The sequence below is a fragment of the Sturnira hondurensis genome, unplaced genomic scaffold, assembly GCF_014824575.4.
Source record: "Sturnira hondurensis isolate 20B ecotype Veracruz unplaced genomic scaffold, ASM1482457v3 Scaffold0009244, whole genome shotgun sequence".
NCBI lineage: Eukaryota > Metazoa > Chordata > Mammalia > Chiroptera > Phyllostomidae > Sturnira > Sturnira hondurensis.
The window spans coordinates 3244728-3264503 of record NW_028081875.1 but is presented as its reverse complement, the minus strand read 5'-3'; the positions used below and the strand labels follow the sequence as shown (position 1 = coordinate 3264503).

The window sequence follows — 19776 nt, the reverse complement described above, 5'->3', positions numbered from 1 at the left end:
CAACACCTGGAAAATGCTAGGAACAGTTTGAAAGGAATTTGAATGATATCCTTTCCTCCATGTAATGTATTGGTGTTACATGAAGTACATTCTAACTGGAGTAATCTCTGACTTAAAGCCTTTGATAATTGAGATGTCAGATTGGTGAGAGATTAGGTAAACATATATAGGATATAACATTGTTAGATGATACCTGGTATGTAAAGCAAACCAAGTTAGGTTTGGTGTTACCTGGGAATAGATGAAGTTTCTTGGTAAGGAGAAATTCACTTAATGCACTAAACAAACATACAGTATTGATTGTAAAAGATTCTAATTTCCTATTTTATTCCTACCATTAAGATTTGAATTCCTTAGGCACAGAATCAAAACACATATCAGGCAGACTCCTCTTTTCTATTACTATAACTTGCTTTTGCTTTCTTTTTGAAGGGTTTACCTAAAAATTTTTACAGTAAATAGAAAGTTGTCCCATGAAAATATAATAGGAAACTGCAAAATGAAACTTGGCTATTTTACTCTCGATCTTGTTTTAGTGATACCCCTTACTAATCTGTATAAATTCAGTGTCAGCTGCAATGGCTGCTTTTCATTATATTTGATAATGGCAGCTATAGATTTGTAGAAAAATGTCACAAAACACATTTTAAGAATAAAAATCTTAACCAAATTATGTCTGTAAATGTAAAGTTTGGTGTTGATTGATTATTAAAGATGCTTTGTAGAAACTTCAGATTTAATCAAAACACCATTTAGTACCGGTGGGAAAAAATTAGTATATTGAATATATAGTAGAAGTGTGTTTTATCAATGGAATATTGTAGGTTAATAGTCTATTATTTGTTTTTATGCTTAGACTATTATTAACAGAGTTTTGTTGTTGTTTTTAATGATTGTAGGGCTGTGCTTCCTGGAAGTGGTATTATCCATTCCATTATGCACCATTTGCTTCAGATTTTGAAGGTATTGCAGACATGTCTTCTGATTTTGAGAAGGGCACTAAACCAGTAAGCCTGATTATTTAGAGCCATTTAATTTCATAGAATTTTGGCTTAGATAGAAATTGTATGTCATATCTTAAACTTATCTTAAATTTTTTTCTTCCTTGAAGTTTAAACCACTGGAACAACTTATGGGAGTTTTTCCAGCTGCAAGTGGTAACTTTCTACCTCCATCATGGCGGAAGCTCATGAGTGATCCAGTGAGTCTTAGTATTTGGAGTGTATTGGTAACTGGATTTTTTCATACATTTTACTAACATTAATCGCAGTCGCTTTTGCATCTCAGTTGAAACAGTGCAGAAAAACAAAATAAAAGTTTTTTTGAGTTCTACCGTGTATTTTTCACTACTTTTTCCCTCTGCATTTCATGACATCAGTACCCCACCCTGTAAGTAAAATTGATTTGTGTTTTGGAGAAATTCTTATGACAAGTTGTTTTGTTCTCAGCTTGTTTTTACTTGTTCCAGCCCTGTGTGGTGCCGACAAGAGCTTCAGATACTGACCTATGTGAAATCACTCTGAGCTCGTTTTGTGCGCTAACTAGAAAGAGTGAGACCAAACCAGAAAGTAGAAATTATTAGTCAGTAAACTAGCTCACTGTTGTGGGTCCACAGTTGTCAGCTCTACAATTCTATGATAATGACTTTTCCCCCATCATTTAAAATAAAATTGTTTTTTGTTTTACTAGATCTGAGGTTAATGACCTGATATCTTAACAGTTTTTAGAAGGAATGAAACCTCAGTGTCTCATCAGGCTTGATAACTTAAAGTTTTATCAAATTCTGTGTAATAGAACATGTAACTTTTGTTTTGAAATTTTTCTCCCTGATATAGGATTCTAGTATAATTGACTTCTACCCTGAAGATTTTGCTATTGATTTGAATGGGAAGAAATATGCATGGCAAGGTAAAATGTAGACATTATTTCTTTTAGGTAAAGTAATTTTAACTTGTTGGTAAAACTGAGCAATCATGACTTATGGGATAAAAGAATTTTTATGAAAGATAAATATTTTAAGAATTATTTGTTAAAATTTAATATTTTTATTTAAACTGGGATTAGCGATGATTAATAGTAATTTTATTAGTAATATTCTGATAAACAGTAAAGTGGGTTGAAATAGATTAATCATCATATCTTTTGTCTCCTTTGATTAAATTGTGTGGCTTGAGCCTTGCTTATTCCAGTTAGCAGCTCATTGACACTTTGTTAGGTTTCTGAGAGACTATGTCTGTGAAAATCAACTTGTACTCCATGAAAACTTCTGAAAAATATATTAGAAACTTAGTTTAAATAATTAACATTAATCATTAGTTAAAATTTATTATTTTCTCATACCTTCTGTTCACAGATTTTGTAAGAATAACAGTATAAAATTAGTACTAAATTCAACATGCTATTTTACCACTCAACAATGTATGATGATGACCGACTGTAAATCACAATAAAGGGTCTCTCACACACTAAGCTAAATATTGTATCACACCAGTGCCCCTTTCAGCAAAATCATTTTAACATTTCTTCTACCATATATGAGGGAAGACCCCCCCCCCCCCAGAAAACCATAATTATCTTCTGGAGGGCATGCCCCTTCTAGTACATGCTTCCTCAACTAGTGAGTGTTCTAGGAACCCATCTGTACCATTGTACCAGCTGGTGGTGTTGTGAGAGGTTTCATTCAGCTTCTGTGAAATATTTTCAAGACTCAGCATGTTTGCCCATTTCATGATGGGTGATTTAGGAGCTCACCTGCCCACAACTTACTAAGAGTTGTGTTTTTAACCAAAAATAGCAGGAATCCCATGCCCCACCCACCCTTCCTATTCACCTGATCTTGCCCCAAGGAACTCTTTTTTTTTCCCATAAAAAAGTCCTCAAAGGAGAAACATTTTACTGATGTGAAAGAGATGAAACAAAGAACAGCAGAAGCAAAAAGGCATCAAAATTGATGAGTCCAAAAACTGTTTTGGACAGTGGAAAAACAGTTGATGAGTCCACTGTTTTGAACAGTGGAAAAAACATCTCAATAGGTATATTGCATTAAATGGAGAGAGTACTTTGAAGATGACTGAAGTTTAAATATGAGAGAATAAATACACAAATTTTTATTCTTTCCAGGTTTTTTTTAGATCCCCCCCTCATATTTTCTGGGATATACTCAACTTAGGCAAGATAATACCTAAGTAATTCTGGGATAATGCCCAAGAGAAAAATATGGTAAAATCATATTTTCTCTTTTTCCTTAATTATTCCCTGTGATATAGATGACTAATAAAATGACTCAGAGAGTTACGGGACAAAAGGAGCTAAATAATAATTTATAGTTGATAAGTAATAATTTATAGTTGAAAATCATTATTTTTTGAGATTTTTAGGGTTGACTTTTGGTTTGTATAGTAACAGAAATTTTATTTTTTTAATGGAATGATAATTGGAAATGTAACCCATTGAATAGGGTTAAGTTTTGTGCTCTATGGTCATATTTTGTTATATGCAAATGATTGGGTGTTAGGTGGTTTTTGAACGTGCTTTGTGATGAAAGAGGAAGGATAGGAGAAGGGAAGGTGGTAAAGTAAAAATACACATACATATATTTATGTTTTAAATTAGCATTTGCATGGGTTTATTAAATAAATATGTAAGTATGCAGATGGTTTGCTGATTATATCAATATAGTATAGTTTAAATCCTTAGGAGGAAAAGTAAGGCAGTCACAGTAGTTACAGTTTTTTCACATCCTCGCCAATATTTGTTAGTTCCTGGTTTTTTGTTTTTGATAATAACCATCCTAATGGGTAAGAAGTGGTATCTCACTGCTTTTGACATTTATTTTCTTAATGATAATTGACAGTGAGCATTTTTTATGTATTCATTATCTATTTCTATATCTTCTTTGAAAAATGTTTATTCAAGTTCTTTGCCTATTTTTTGAATTGCATTTTTGTTATTGTATAGTAGGGATACTTTATGTATTCTGGACACTAGCCTCTGGACACTAGTCTCTTACATGACGTGCAAATATTTTCTCACATTCTGTGGGTTGTCTCTTCACTCTGTTGGTAGTGTTCTTTGATGCATAAAAGTATTTAATGTTAATGGAGTTCAGTTTTTATTGGACCTCTTGTGTTGCCTCTGCTTTTGGTATAATATTCAAGAAATGATTGCTAAATTTAATGTCATGAAGCTTCCTCTCTACGTTTCCTTCTAAGAGTTTTTAGTCCTAGTTCTTACATTTAGGTCTTTGATTAATTTTGAATTGATTTTTATATATGGTATAAGGTAAGGCTTTGACTTTATTCTTCTGCATCCAATTTCCCAGTACCATTTATTGAAATGATTGCCTTTTCCCCATTGAATGGTCTTGGCCCCCTCATTGAAAGTCATGTGACTGTATATAGTGAGGGTTTATTTCTGGGCTCTTTATGTCTGTTTTTATGCCAGTACCATACTGTTTTAAATGGTCCATTAGCCAGTATAATACTAGTTAATTACTGTAGCAATAAATTTTGAATCAGGAGGTGCAAGTCCTCCTGCTTTATTTTTCTTTTCCAAGATTGTTTTGGCTATTTGGGCTACCTTGAGATTCCAAATGAATTTTAGGGTGGTTTTAAACTCAGACCTTTAATGTTTTTATATTTCATATAATAGCTTATTTAAATATTTGAAATTATTGGCTCTGTAGCAAGAATGCATCTTTCTTGAGGTAACATTTAGTACTATTAGGAAATACACTTATTTTTCCATATATATCTTTTAAACTTATTAAAAGTAATTCTAAGTTGAGTACATCTTAAAAAGGTAAATTGAATGTATCTGGGTACTTTTTCAGCATTTATTGAACATGTGTATTTAGCAACATTATATGTAATAAAATGTGTTTTCATGCTATTTGCTTAGTATGTATATGAGGAATATTGCATAGTCTGTTGCATAGAATATTCTATTGCATAGAATATTTTGAATGCTAGGTATTTTATATATGAACAGAGAATTTAAGTAATTTGACCAGTTAAAAAGTGGCAGAACAAAGATCTGAACCCATAGACTCTAACCACTGTGTTTACCTTACTTGGGCTACCTATTGGTTGTTGAGAGGGTTTAATGAGCTAATGCATGTAACACAGAAGATAATTGCTAAGACAAAAAGTGGCTGCTATTGTCATTTTTACTGTCAGCGCACTCTCAGCCACTACCATTTTCACATCTGGGTATAAGGTATTCCTTCCTATCCTGGCTAGTAGGGCTGATTTCTTATTTAGAAACATGGTAACATTATTGCTGTCATTAGCACTGCAAGTTGCTTAACTGTTTGGACTTAGCTTCTAATGTTGATATTGTAGGAAAGTCTGATAATTTGTTTAGATCCTATGTCTTATAGGTAGTAAACAAAAGATAGATAATGTAATAGTTTTTCAGGATACAAGTTTTTTTAAGTGTATGAATAAATAAAACTTGAACCAACTCCCTAGGTCTTTTTTCCATGTGTTTGCCAGTAACTGAAATAGCCTGACTCAGATGATAGGTGTTTATATCCTTGAGATCACTTTTTAGACCCTTCAGAATTCACATTAAAACATTTCTTTTTAACTCAAAAAATATTCTAGGTGGTAAAATTGAACATGTTTTCTAACCTTGAAAATATGGTAGCTAAATAATTACTGACAACTTAGGAGATCTTTCATTTATCATCATTTTAAAGGCAATAATAACAAATACAGCAGTTTTAAGTGACAATGGTTTCCAAATTATTTAGGACTATTTAGCATTTCTCATTACTATTTATCTTAAATTTTGTATTTAGCCAAAATACCATTTATAGTGTATATAGCAGAACATATATAACTTCAGTAACTTTGCATATTTTTCTAGTAATAGGTACTGTTCTAGTGTGCTCTTTGGAAATTATGCATGTATGTTCAAATAAAACAATGACCTTAATTCTAGCACACTGTAGAGGACAATTTTCAGCCTGAAAATGAACATCTGTTTTACACTGTGCCCTGCTCCCCCCAATAATTTAAGCAAGTCTCTTAAAATATTTTGTATATAAATTATTAGGTTTTAAAATGTAAACAGGATACTGTGCAGTTTTAGAGCTCGAAGAGACATTTCAAATACTCTAGTTGAAAAGACCTTCTGTGTATTTTACTTGTATGATTTTTTTTTTTTTGAGGGTGGTGGTTGGGGGTTGGAGAGAGAGAGAGAGGCATCAATCCGTTTCTCCAGTATCCTCCCCAACTGGGAATCAAACTTTTGGTGTACAGGACAATGCTCCAACCAACTGAGCCACCCAGCCAAGGCACTGTATGATCTGTTTTCACAAAAGAAGAAACCAGGTCCTAGAAAGATGAAAGGATAACCTCAAGCCCTTGGGGGATTAACTGTCTTAATTGATCAAGAGCAATCTCATAAGTAAGGCCAGAACATAGACTGATGTCCAGGTTGCTACTTGTTCATTTAATTCAAAAATTTTATCATCAGAGTTAAGATTCAACAAACATGATTTTCTACATGAGCCATTTTAAGCATGGGAAATATAAAGAATCTTTGCTTTTAATACCATGTGGAATATATTTATACCTTAATTTTGTCTGAATACAGTCAGTTTCAAAATGTTTTGCTGTAAGGAGGGATACTCTACTAGAAATGTTTATTGGTAAGCTGATGATTAGTTGGAATTTAGGTGATCCTAATAGCTGGGGTGGGTGATGTGCATTTGTTTCTCCAGGTGTTGCTCTGTTGCCATTTGTGGATGAGCGAAGGCTGCGAGCTGCCCTAGAAGAGGTATACCCAGACCTCACTTCAGAAGAGAGTAAGAATTATAGTTCCACTTGGTCATCGGTTAGTCTGTGTAATATAGACTTTACATTTTCTTGTAAAATTCAGCCCTCTTTTTTTATTTGTCAAATTTCCCAAATGGGACATAAACCATTTATTTTACCTCTTTGTATCAAAAGTTAACTTTGCTTCTTAAAACTTATTCATAAATTAAATAGTAGTGAAATAAAAAGTTTTAAGTTACAGTGTTTGTTAAATTTATAAGAAGCACCACTTCAAGATTATCCTTTAACTTTTTTATTCTTATATGACATGCACTCACAAAAGGATTTTTGTGGGTTAGGGAGGTGGGAGGTATTATTAATTTCCTCCCTCTCCCTTTGCCCATCATTTCCTCTAAATAATAAAAACGTTGCTTGACAGGTTAGGTTGAAACAAAAGCATTTGCCCTCAAGAATGCTAACTTTGAAATGTTATGCACAAAGAGTGGTATTTTGTCATACTACTGACAGTTCAAAGTATAGGGAAACTGCAAAGCTGAGCTCTACTGGAATATTTATTCAATACCAGTATAATAAACCTATAGGAATAATTTGTCTAGCAACCATCCTTAGAATAACTTTTGTTGTTAGATGGTGGTATTAGATTCCCTGAGGAAGTACAACTTGTGTTTCCTCAGGGAATGTTCATTTCTTAGAGTAAGAAATTGAGTTCTGTATAAATATGAAAACTTCATCTTTTATCTTGGCAATGTTATATTCAGATACTTATTAGTGGTAATTTTTCTGATAGTCATTGATCTTTGAAACTTGGTCAGAATTTTATTTCTATAGAGCCCACATATATAGGTCTTGTTGCTTTTAAGTATTTTTTGTAAACTTATATTACATTTTTTAAATTTAGATAATTCTTATTTCATTCTCATAAGTACCACTCTTGCAGATGTAATTGTTTGTTCTTTATTCTTTTCTTACTTTCCCCATAGCTAAAAGAAACAGTCTTGGAAGTGATGTCTTATTTGTTGGGAAATACCACCCTCTCTATGACTTCATTGTAGAGCTATACCAGACAGGCTCCACAGAGGTATAATCTCTTTTTCAGTCATGCAGTGTTTTTAGACTATATTTATTTAGTTAATTAATCAAGAGTGCATTTTTAAGATTTTGGTGAAATAAAAAAATTCACTGCTTTAACCAATTTTAAGTTTATAGTTTAGTGGCATTAAGACCATACACAATATTGTGCAACCATCACCAGTATCCATTTCCAAAACATTTTCATTTTTCCAATCAGAAACTCTATCCACTAAACAATATTAATAAACAGTACCTTCCCATTTTTCACTTCCCACCCTTTGAACCTCTCTTTTACTTTCTGTCTCTATGAATTTACCTGTTCTTGATACCTCACATAAATGTAATACCTCACATATTATACAATATTTGTTTTTTTATGTGTTTGATTCATTTCATTTAGTGTGTTTTCAAGGTTAATGCAAGTTGTAGCAGGAGGCAAGAATTTTACTTAACCTTTTGTGGCTGAATAACATTCGTTATATGTACAGTATAGACCACATTTTATTTATCAGTTCATCATTTTTTAAAAGATTGTATTTATTTATCTTTAGAGAGGAAGGGAAGGAGAGAAGGAGAGAAATGGAGAGAATATCAATGTATGGTTGCCTTTCGTGAGTCCCCTGCTGGGAACTGGCCTGCAACCCAGGCATGTGCCCTGACTGGGAATCGAACCGTGATTATCCGTTCATCTTTTGATAGGAGCTTGAATTGTTTCCATCTTTTGGATGTTAAGAATAATGCTACTATGATTTTGGTGTACAAGTATGTGTTTGAGTCCCTGCTTTCCATTCTTTTGGGGTATAAAATCAGAAATGCATTTATTCACAGCCAGTGGATTTACCACCTGAACTATGTCATGGGATTCAAGGAAAGTTTTCTCTGGATGAAGAAGCCATTCTTCCAGATCAGTAAGTATTCGTTTGTGTATAATAGGGGTAACTGGGACTAAATTTAGTTGACGTTTTTACCTTTTCACTTTAATGCTTTATTTTGTAGTAACAGTGAGAAAACAACACAACAGGAAAGCTGTTGGACTAAAAAAAATCTTGATGTGAAAGCCCAGCTCTTTGATATTAATAGCTGTGTCACTTTGTAAACGGAGCCCAGGGGGTCCCAAAAACCCTTTCAGGAAAGCCACAAGGTCAAAACTATTTTCTTAATAATACAAAGACATTATGGTGTTGCTTACCATTGTCACTCTATCATGCTGCATTTAGCCTCTGGAAAACTACACTGCATACTCAAGAGAGAAAATCTCAAGAAATTGAGTCAGAAGCATATAAGAGAATCCAGCTATTAAGATAGTAAAGAAATTCTCAAAAATGTAAAACAATGATGTTCTCATTTTTTGTTTTGCTTTGCTTTGTAAAATAGTTGTTTTTTATTTAAAATGTTGTTTAACTTAACATGCAATAGGTGCATTATTGATATCTTTAAATTAGCAATTTTAAAATTCACTTCATTTTTTGATAGGTAAATATTGATAGATTAAAACCAAAATAAAAAGTCTTTGGGGCCCTCAGTTTTTAAGAGTTTAAAAGGGTTCTGACTGAGGTCAGAGCTTGAGAGCTGCTGTTCAAAGGTGTATATCCAGGAATAAAATTTGCTGGTCATGAGTATGTGTTTCTTTATTTTTTCTAAATAATATTGGATAGTCTTCCAAAGTGATTACACTATTTTTATAATCTCAGCAGCAGTTTGTGAGAGCTCTTGTTACTTCTGTTCTTGCAAAAACCCTTGGGATTAATCACAAACTTCATTTTTGTCAATCTGATGGGTGCTGTTTGGCATTTTGTTGTGGCTTAGAGTTGTATTTCTTTGATTACTAATGAGAATGAAGCCATATATTTGGCTTTATTAATTTATAAAATACCTCTCCTATTTTTCTCTTTATTTATCTGTTCCTCCACATCCTTTTCAGTTTGTACCATAGGTATTCTTTACAAATTCTGATAAGCCCTTTGCTCACAATTGTTTTATGTTAATGAGATTACAGACTAGGCAGATACAGTCCTATTTTAAAGATGTAAATTATTATGATATAGTTTTTGTTGGTGTGTTTTAATGATTTTCTTAAAGCCTAACAAACATAACAACATCTTACTTCTACTTATCTAAAAAGTTACTTTACAAATAGATGCTTCTTCTTTTGTTTTTCCTTAGAATAGTATGTTCTCCTGTTCCCATGTTACGGGATCTGACACAGAACACTGCAGTCAGGTAAGTTTTCCAAAATTCATGGGATTCAGAACACAGCTCTGAACTTGCAAATAAGTTTAAGAAGATTTCTGATTCAGAATGAAATGGCAGCTTTTATTCCACCAGTGCTTTGAGATTAGAGAAGTTAGTCTGTTGCAGACTTCAGAGCAGAGCCTCTTGACTTTAAATTACATATATTGTTAAGGTTACTGATCTTCTCTGCTTTCTGGTTTCCCCTGACAACCCCTAATTTTTCCCGGATTAGGAAAGTGGGAGATAGAAAGTAGGAGTTTCTAGGGAGAGTTTGCCTATAAGGTGGTAAACAGAGCTCTGCATACCAGAAACCCATACAGCTTCACTTTAAAATAACATCATTTTAATTATATTTGTGGCCCTGTAGAATTTAAAAATAAAACTATCATATACTTTATTTTGGTTAAGATGAAATAGAATAAATTTCTGATCTGGTTGACAGCATTTGTTATTTTCTTCAGTCTTGAGAGGATAGTAAGGCAAACATATCCTAGTAAATCAGGGATTTTTGTAAAAGCTATTCATGAATCCTCCTTTCCCACTCATTCTTATTATTTCTCTCACTCGGGAAATATTTTTGATTTTACTTAGATTGCTCTTTGTGAAATATAAGCATGTTTATGTTCCCATCTTTTAATGGATTTAGAGAGCAACTGTCATACAAGAAAGGCTTGTATTTAAAGAAAACCATTGTGAATTTAGAAAATCTTTGTAGATTAGTTGCTTTTGTTTATCTTTACACATAATTTGTCCTTGCTCTTTGTCCTTGGGCTCTCTTGTTAAGGGTGGAGTTTAGAGTTGTTAGCCATACTCCCATGCCCATTAGGAACAATCTGGCTCCCACAGATCTGGTGTGGACATTCTCTATTAACACTTGGGGTCTCTGGCTTGCTGCAGCGCTTCAGGCCAGTTAATCCTACCAGTTCTGTCTTTGGAGTGTCACATGTTTACTTGTATTCCTCAATTTCTGTGCGTGTTTTCTAGGGCCTTCCTCCCCAGCCCTCTAGAAATAATGAATTTTACTTAACTTTCTAATTAGAAGAATAGAGAGTATTGCCCAAGAGAAAAGTTATAAAATTGACAAATCCTGGAGTTTTTTATTATATGCTGTTGTTGGTGGTTGTTTTTTAATCCTGAAAAGACCTTTGGTATTATTTGTTTTCTATTGTATTCACAAGATTATTAAATGTGTAAAGCAAATCTCGGATCCAGGTGCTTATTCAGGTATATGTTGAAAATAACTTCAAACTAAATTGATTTAATTGAGTTAATATCTTAGGGATTCCTGAAACAAAAGTTAACTTTTACGTTATGAGTTAATTTTCAGTGTTTTCTTAGAGGGATAATGTTGAGGACAAGATTCAATTTACTGCAGTTTTGGGTTTGTATCCTGCTGTTGTATTTGCTTTATATACCTAAATCTGACATCTGTTCAGAGTGGCAGCATAGGTAAACACGTCTCACCCTCCTCAACAACCATGCCAAAATTACAACTAAAATGTAGAAAAACCATTACTCAGAACTATCAAAAGTTGAGTTGAATGGAAATCTGACAACTACAGAATTAAAGAAACCACATCCATCCAGACTGGTAGGAGGGGTGCAGAAGCAGAATGGGCTAGTCCCATATCCACGTGTGGTGGGTAAAAATTAAGGAGGGATATATTGGAAGTGAGGAATCCTAGCCCCACACCAGGCCTCCCAGTCCAGGGTTCCAGTGTTAGGAAGGTAAGTCCCCGTAATTTCTGGCTGAAAAAATCAGTGTGGATTAATCAGTGGAAGAAAATCCTGGAGTCCCAAGCAGTTCCTCCTAACCCATACATGGGACTTCTTCAGACTAACTATATCAGAGCTCCAGCACTGGGGTAGCATGTTAAGGCACCAGTGGCATACAGGGAGAAATGGAGTGTCTGGCATCAGGGCGACAGCTGGAGGACAGCTTTCTCCCAGACAGAAAGGTGGACAGAAATCATTGTCCCTTTTCAGAACCCTCCCACAACAGAACCACAGAGCCAGCAGGCTGGAGTCATATCTGAGACTCCATGAACCTGGCTAATGTTTTTCATTCTTTGCCCCACCCTGGATATGCCTCAAGACTGTCCTACCAAATTTGAGGGCCCACCCAAGCTGCTTTTCCATATGACTGGCTGGTCTTGACTCTTACTTAAAATCTTCCTAAATCCTCTCAAAACAAGCAGCTGCCAGCCTCAGGGAGTCCTCAATCCCCATCCTATTGTTCAGTAGCCCCAGGCATAGCACCAGCAGGAACCTGCTTAAATTAACAGCTGGGCCCAGCATAGTAACAGCCATCTCAGATTGCTTTACAGCTCAGGCAGGGTTGGCCTCAGGCAAAATACAGGTGAGGGGTTGACCTTGGCCTGCACCACCCCCGAGACCCCAGAGCCAGTGCACTCACTGGATGACACAGTCATAACAGCTCTAGAACAATTACAGGGAAGCTGCCAAAATGAGCAGATGAAGAGACGTGGCTCAAATGAAAGAACAGATAAAAACTCCAGAAAAAGAACTAAACAAAATTGAAATAAACAATTTCTCAGATGCAGAGCTCAGAATACTGGTTATAAGGATACTCAAGGAACTTAGTGAGGATTTCAACAGCATAAAAAAAAGATCCATTCAGAAATGAAGAATACACTAAATGAAATAAAGTACAATTTACATATAAACAACTGTGGAGTGGATGAGAGGATGGAGCTGAAAATCAAATGAATGCTTTGGAACATAAGGAAACAAAAACCAATCAGAACATGAAGAAAAAAGAATCCAAAAATATAAGTATACAGTAAGCAGCCTCTGGGACAACTTCAAGTGTTCCAATATTCACATCATTGAGGTACCAGAATAAAAAGAGAAAGAGCAAGAAATTGGAAATCTATTTGAAAAATAATGGAAAGAACTAGGTGAAGGAAATAGACATGCACAGTCTCAAACAAGATGCAAGTCCTGGAAGCACAGTCGCAAACAAGGTGGATGCAAAGCGGCCCACTCCAAGACACATCATAATTAAAATGCCAGAGGTTAAAGATACAGAATCCTTTTTTATTTTGTTTATTTACATTTAATGTATTTTATTGATTATGCTATTACAGTTGTCTCATTTTTTCCTACCCTTTATTCCCCTCTGCCCTGCACTCCCCCTGCCACCATCATTCTTCCACTTTAGTTCATGTCTGTGAGTCATACATACAAGTTCTTTAGCTTCTCCATTTCCCATACTATTCTTAACCTCCCCTGTCTATTTTGTACCTACCATTTTTCCCTGTAACTTTTCCCCTATTTCCCCCCTCCCGGCTGATAACCCTCCATGTGATCTCTATATCTGTGAATTTGTTCCTGTTCTACTTGTTTGCTTAGTTCATTTTTTTTTTGTAGATTTGTTTGTTGATAGTTGTGAGTTTGTTGTCATTTTACTGTTTGTATTTTTGATCTTCTCCTTTTTCTTAGATAAGTTCATATAACATTTCATATAATAAGGGCTTGGTGATGGGAACTCTTTTAACTTGACCTTGTTTGGGAAGCACTTTATCTGCCCTTCCATTCTAAATGATAGCTTTACTGGATAGAGTAATCTTATATGGAGGTCCTTCTTTCACGACTTTGAATACTTTTTTCCAGGCTCTTCTTGTCTATAAGGTTTCTTTTGAGAAATCAGCTGATAGTCTTATGGGAATTCCTTTGTAGGTAACTGTCTCCTTTTCTCTAGCCGCTTTTAAGATTCTTTCCTTATCTTTAATCTTGGGTAATGTAATTCTGATGTGCCTTGGTGTGTGCTTCCTTGGGTCCAACTTCTTTGAGATGCTCTGAGCTTCTGGACTTCCTGGAAGTCTATTTCCTTCACCAAATTGGGAGAGTTCTCCTTCATTATTTTTTCAAATAAGTTTTCAATTTGTTGCTTTTCCTCTTCTCCTTCTGGCACCGCCATGGTTTGGATGTTGGAACATTTAAAGTTGTCTTGGAGGTTCTTTCCCCTTTTTTTGAATTCTCGTTTTTTCATTCTATTCTGGTTGGATGTTTATTTTCTTCCTTCTGCTCCAAATTGTTGATTTGAGTCTCGGTTTTCTTCCCTTAACTGCTGGTGCCCTGTCCATTTTTCTCTATTTCACTTTTCATAGCCTTCACTTTTTTCTCTATTTTGTGACCATGATCAGCCATTTCTGTGAGTATCATGATTACCAGTGTTTTGAACTCTACATCTGATAGGTTGGCTATCTCTTTGTCACTTAGTTGTATTTTTTCTGGAGGTTTGATCTGTTCTTTCATTTGGGGCATATATTTTTCTCTCAGCACACCTGTTATATAGTAAGGGGTGGAGCCTTAAGTATTCACTAGGGTACAGCAACCCATCTCACTGCATTGGGGTGCTGTATGTGAGGGAGGGGTCTGACAGGGAACAAGGCTGCTTGTTTAGCTTTATGCCGGCTTTCAGTCACTTCTTCCACTTCACACAAGCAAATTGGGCCCTTCTATTGCTGATCCCCAGGAGGCTTGCCCTTTGTACCTTCTAGGACCTTGTAGGTCTCTCCAACAGGCATATGAGGTCTCTCACAGCCTCAGCCTCTCCTTTGAGGCTGTGAGTTTCTCCCACTGCCCTCTCAGGGTTTTTTTGTTTTTTTAATATATATATTTTTATTTTTTTCAAAGACTTTATTTATGTATCTTCAGAGGGGAAGGGAAGGAGCGAAGGAGAGAAATACCAATGTGTGGTTGCCTCTCGTGAGTCCCCTGCTGGGAACTGGCCTGCAACCCAGGCATGTGCCCTGACTGGGAATCGAACCTCGATCTGTGGTTCGCAGGCCCGTGCTCAATCCACTGAGCTACCCCAGCCAGGGCTCCTCTCAGGTTTTTTCAGTCAGAGGTTCTGAGGCTTTATTTTTCTACGCTGGAACTCTTCTTATTTGGTCTGTATTGCTCCCCAATTGTGCCAGTTATCAGCTTGCAAATGTGAGGTGGACCTTTCCTCTAGCCACTGCCTTGGTATCCTCTCCACCCCTTCTTCCAGGCTAGATGAATGTTTCTTTTAATTCCTTGGTTGTCAGACTTCCATACAGTTTGATTTCCTGGCAGTTCTGATTATTATTTTTTTTAATTTGTTGTTTTTCTTCTTTTGGTTGTGCAAGGAGGCAAAGTGTGTCTACCTACCCCTCCATCTTGGCCAGAAGTAAAGAGAGAATCTTAAAAGCAGCAAGAGAAAAGCAGTTACCATGTTTTGTCCTGTATAATGCACACCTTTTTTGCCCAAATTTTCGAGGGAAAAGTAAGCCTTCACATTATATTGGGTAGTACTAATTCTGTATCTCTATAATATTTATATTTTTTTTACTTATGCTTATGCTTTAAAACTGTAATTCTAGAAATCAATAATGATATCCATATGCAAAATAATGTTCTGGAGTATGATCATTGGTTTTATTTTTAAATATAAATAAATGAATAACTGAATTAAAAAATTAAAACAATAGCTCTTTATTCCTGATAGTTTGAGCCAAAACATGGGTAACCATTATTCACAGAAGCATGTTATACATGTCAAAATACGATAGTTACCTACAGGGGAATTCCCATAAGAATGTCAGTTAATTCCTCAAAGTAAACTTTGCAGACTAGAAGGGATTGACAAGAAATATTCAAAGTCATGAAAAGCAAGGACCTACAGCAAAGATTGCTCTACCCAGCAAAGAATATCATTTAGAATCAAAGGGGTAGTAGTTAAAGAGTTCCCCCAAAAGAAGAAGCTAAAGGCGTTCATTGTCACCAAGCCATTGTTATATGAAATGTTACAGGGATTTATTTAAGAATAAGATCAAAACTATGAACAGTAAAATGTCAATAAAGGCATATCTGTCAACAATTGAATCTAAAAAACAGACTAAGCAAAGAACAGAGACAGAATCGTGGATACAGAGAGAGTTTTGGTGGTTGCTGATTGGAGGGGGATATGGGGGAATGGGTAAAGAGTTGAGGGAATTAATTAGTACAAATAGGTTGTCACAGAATAGCCATGGAGATGTAAAGGACAGTATAGGAAATGGAGTAGCCAAGGAACTTATATGAATGACTCATGGACATGAACAATAGTGGGATTTCCCTGAGGGTGTTGGGGGTGCTTGGTAGAGGCAGAAAGGGGGGAAAATTGGGACAACTGTAATAGCATAATCATTAAAATAAAATTTTAACCAAAGAAAAAATATAAACCTCAATCTGAAAATGAAGCCCCTGGTGCCAGTTGTCAGTTATTTTTCTCTGTTTTGACTCCTGGCATTATTTTCCATTCTCTTTTTGATGCATCCAGCATTCTTTGAAGAGATGTTTCCTCAAGTTGAGTTTAGGTGAGTTCTTCCCATCATATTAGGTATTATCTATAGTGTTCAGAAAGTTGATTATAGAGATTATTGAAGTGTCTTAAAACTCACAGAAGGACCTGGTAAGAATATATAGTTAGCTGTGGTATAGGAGGTTTTTTTCCAATTACGTTTTCATAAATCATTCAACTTACTATTGCTTAACCTTTTGTTGTTCAGTTACAGTTGTCTGTATTTTTTTCTCACCCCCTCCAAACCCATCTCCCTTCCTTGCTTCCCTCCCCCTTGGTTTTGTTCCCATGTCCTTTATAGTAGTTCCTGGAAACCCTTCTCCCCTCAGTCCCCTCGCCCCTCCAACTGGCTGTTGTTAGATTGTTCTTATTTTCAATGACTCTGGTTATATTTCATTTAGAACTGAGCTATCTCCCTTAATTTAACGTACCCTGATCTTCTTCCACCATTGCAATTTGCTTAGACGTATTTATTTCTAGGGTAATTCTTTGTAAACTTTAAATATGTAAATTTTGCATATGATTTTAAATGACAGAAAAGTTATTTTCCTGGTTCAGTTTTCTCTTCCTCTAGTCCAGTATTACACACATACAACCACACACACACCCTTGTTTGCCTCAGACCCAGTGTTCCTTTCCTCTTGCCAGTTCTCCTGGCTCATTTCTCCTTTCGGTCCGTGGACCTGGTCTTTTCTCAGTTGCCCAGATTTAGGAGCTCATTATATGCCTTGGCTTCTCACTTTATATCACTCCCTGCCTGTTTAGATTTTATTTTTTTACTTTTAGAGAAAGGGAAAAGGGAAAGGAGTGAGAAAAAGAGGGAGAGAAACATGCAAGAGATAGATGGATTGGTTGCCTATCACATGCCCCAACTGGGGACCTGGCCTGCAACTCATACATTTGCCCTGACTGGGAATTGAACCAGTGACCCTTCTGTTTGCAGGCTGATGCTCAATCCACTGAGCCACATCAGCCAGGCATCCCAGTAAGCCTGTTTTGGATTACTATACTGATCTCCCAGCTGATTCTTTTGATTCCACCCTTCTTCCCATTGAAAGTATTTGTATGTGATCTGAGGATGTTTTGGGGTTTTTTTTCCCCCCCTTAAAGACTATCACCCTTTAGAAATCTTTGGTTACTCTCTAGTGCTGATAGGATTACACTCTTGCTTTTTCAAGGCTGTCATAATTTAGCAGAACTATACTTCTGTGCCTGAATGCCACAGTTCCTCAAGGTTACCTCCTTACCCACAGGGATCCCTTTAGTATCCCATTGACCTTTGTGCGTTCCTACCATAGTTTGGAATGCTATAAATGGATTATCTTTATTCTTTTTATCAGTATCATTGGCAGGTTTTAGCATAGTCCTAAACTTAAATAAAAGCTCAGTTATTCATAGTGTTGGAATTAGTGCTTGCCAAAGTCTTCTAGGAGCCCATACTTATTTCTTCAGAAGAGTGTTTCTCAAACTTTGTATTCACCTTTGGATGGATCAGGCAAAGAGGTATAGAATGTTACATCTTTTCAAGTAGAGTTTTTAAAAACACAAGTGTGTGTGAAGGTGGGTTTGTTTGTTTCTTTGTCTGTTTTTTAATGTAACCATTAACTGTAGTTAATTATAAGGCTTGTGGTTGGCCGACAGATAACTCAAAATCCAAAGCCTGAAAGAAGCGGAGTTAGTAACAGACTTAATGGTTGAACTTTGGGAGGGTTTAACTTTGACTGCATCTAATACTTCGTAGGACACTGAACTGGTTAACTTTTTCTCCTAGAAAGTCAGAGAAAATGTCTTAAGTCCTATAAACTCTTTAAGTGTTTTTAAAATGTCAAGTATATTAATCAAAGCTTTCTCTGGAAAAACAGTTTGCATTGGTATGCTGATTTAGCATTAATTACGGAATGTACCAGGGAAAGGTAGAATGAAAATTAAACTTGATATTTGGAGCTTTCTGCTTTCTTTGTGAAGTATGCTAACACTGTCAGACAATAATTGTACTTAAAAGAGCATTTCTATGGATAATTCTTAAAGTGAGTTGAATTGGGAAAAGGTGGTATGCATTCTAATCCTTTTCTATTGAGATTATAGTATATTCTTCTTGCAAACAGTTTTAAAGCTCTGCTTGTTGTACAAATAAAAGCACTGTTCAGTTTCCTTACTTTCATCCCTGCTTTGATTTTAAATTTATATTTATTTTGTCCTTGGTGTGTTTATTAAGACAGTTATATGATTAAAATAATAGGAAAGTTACCTGCCAAGGAAGGGATCCATTATGTTGCTCCTGGGTCAGAGCTAATCTGCTGGATAGAACCGTATGCTGGGTGTGTCGGCATTATTTCACCTAGAAGAAAACGTTAAACATATTTCTCCTGTATACCAAATGAGATGAAACTATATAAGTCAAAACACAATTCTCTTACCTCAGCTGGGCAGCCTGTTGAATCCACAGTCTGTTCTGTTAACTCATTTTCTCCCTGAGAGCCCTTCTGTCTTATCTCAGTGTTATCCCTCTCCTGATAAACTCTCCATATTTAATCACTTTTGTTTCTAGTGGTAGAAATTTGTCAGTGAGTAATCTGTATTGTTTCCCCTTTATGATTTCCAGTATTTTTATTTCTATACTTACTTAAAAATAAAATTGCTTTAATTACTTTTAATCCTTTCCCTATACAAATTTAAATTACATAAATCTAAAAAATGACAGAGCTTCAAAAGTTTGGATAAGATGAAAATTACCCTTCTGTTTTTGCTTAATGGGTTCCTGCCTAGTATACCTCTCTCACTTTTGGAGGTTTGTTTAAGTTGTGGCTTATATTATCACACTGGAAAAAAATAGTTGAGTTGTGCTCTAGCTTCCTTTGATATTTATTTTGTTATTTTTAAAAGCAATAGTAGTTCTAAGTATGTATTTTTGGGAACAAATCAAAATACTAAAAATCTCTTAACCAGTGAAAGTTTAGCTCATTTTAGGAGAGAATAAGTGAGAGTAAGTCTTCAAATTGTTTTCAAAGATCCAATAGAAAAGAATGCTTTAATCTTTGAGATCATTAATTGTGTCCCTTGTCCTTTTAGTAGGGACATCCAAACTTACTTTTAGATATTCCTTTTCTGTCTCCTAATGGTTTGTACCATGTTGATAATGTAGAACATTCTGTTGAGTATGGTTCAGAGGGGATCTAAGAGAGACAAAGAGATTGTTTTCCTGTTAGCTTGGAAATATTTCTCCTTCAGAGCATGAGCATGAATTATAGAATTTTTAAAATTGTTTTGTTGAGGAATAATTGACGTTCAGTAAACCGCACATGTTTGAGAAATAAGTGGATTTGTTTTCCCAAACATGAGTTTCAGCTATCTTGCTAA

At 35.3% G+C, this 19776-nt stretch overlaps 1 protein-coding gene across 4 annotated transcripts in view; it reads left to right on the top strand.

Annotated features, from left to right (window-relative positions):
• The window catches only part of XRN2 (5'-3' exoribonuclease 2), a 113978-nt gene that overhangs the window by 62746 nt on the left and 31456 nt on the right, over positions 1–19776 (top strand). For all 4 annotated transcript variants that reach the window (XM_037057013.1, XM_037057011.1, XM_037057012.1 and 1 more), the window contains 7 exons: positions 900–1007; positions 1112–1201; positions 1836–1908; positions 6731–6814; positions 7766–7863; positions 8685–8764; positions 10020–10076. In XM_037057013.1, the coding sequence (XP_036912908.1) occupies positions 900–1007; positions 1112–1201; positions 1836–1908; positions 6731–6814; positions 7766–7863; positions 8685–8764; positions 10020–10076 (590 nt within the window). The remainder of the gene's footprint in view (positions 1–899; positions 1008–1111; positions 1202–1835; positions 1909–6730; positions 6815–7765; positions 7864–8684; positions 8765–10019; positions 10077–19776) is intronic.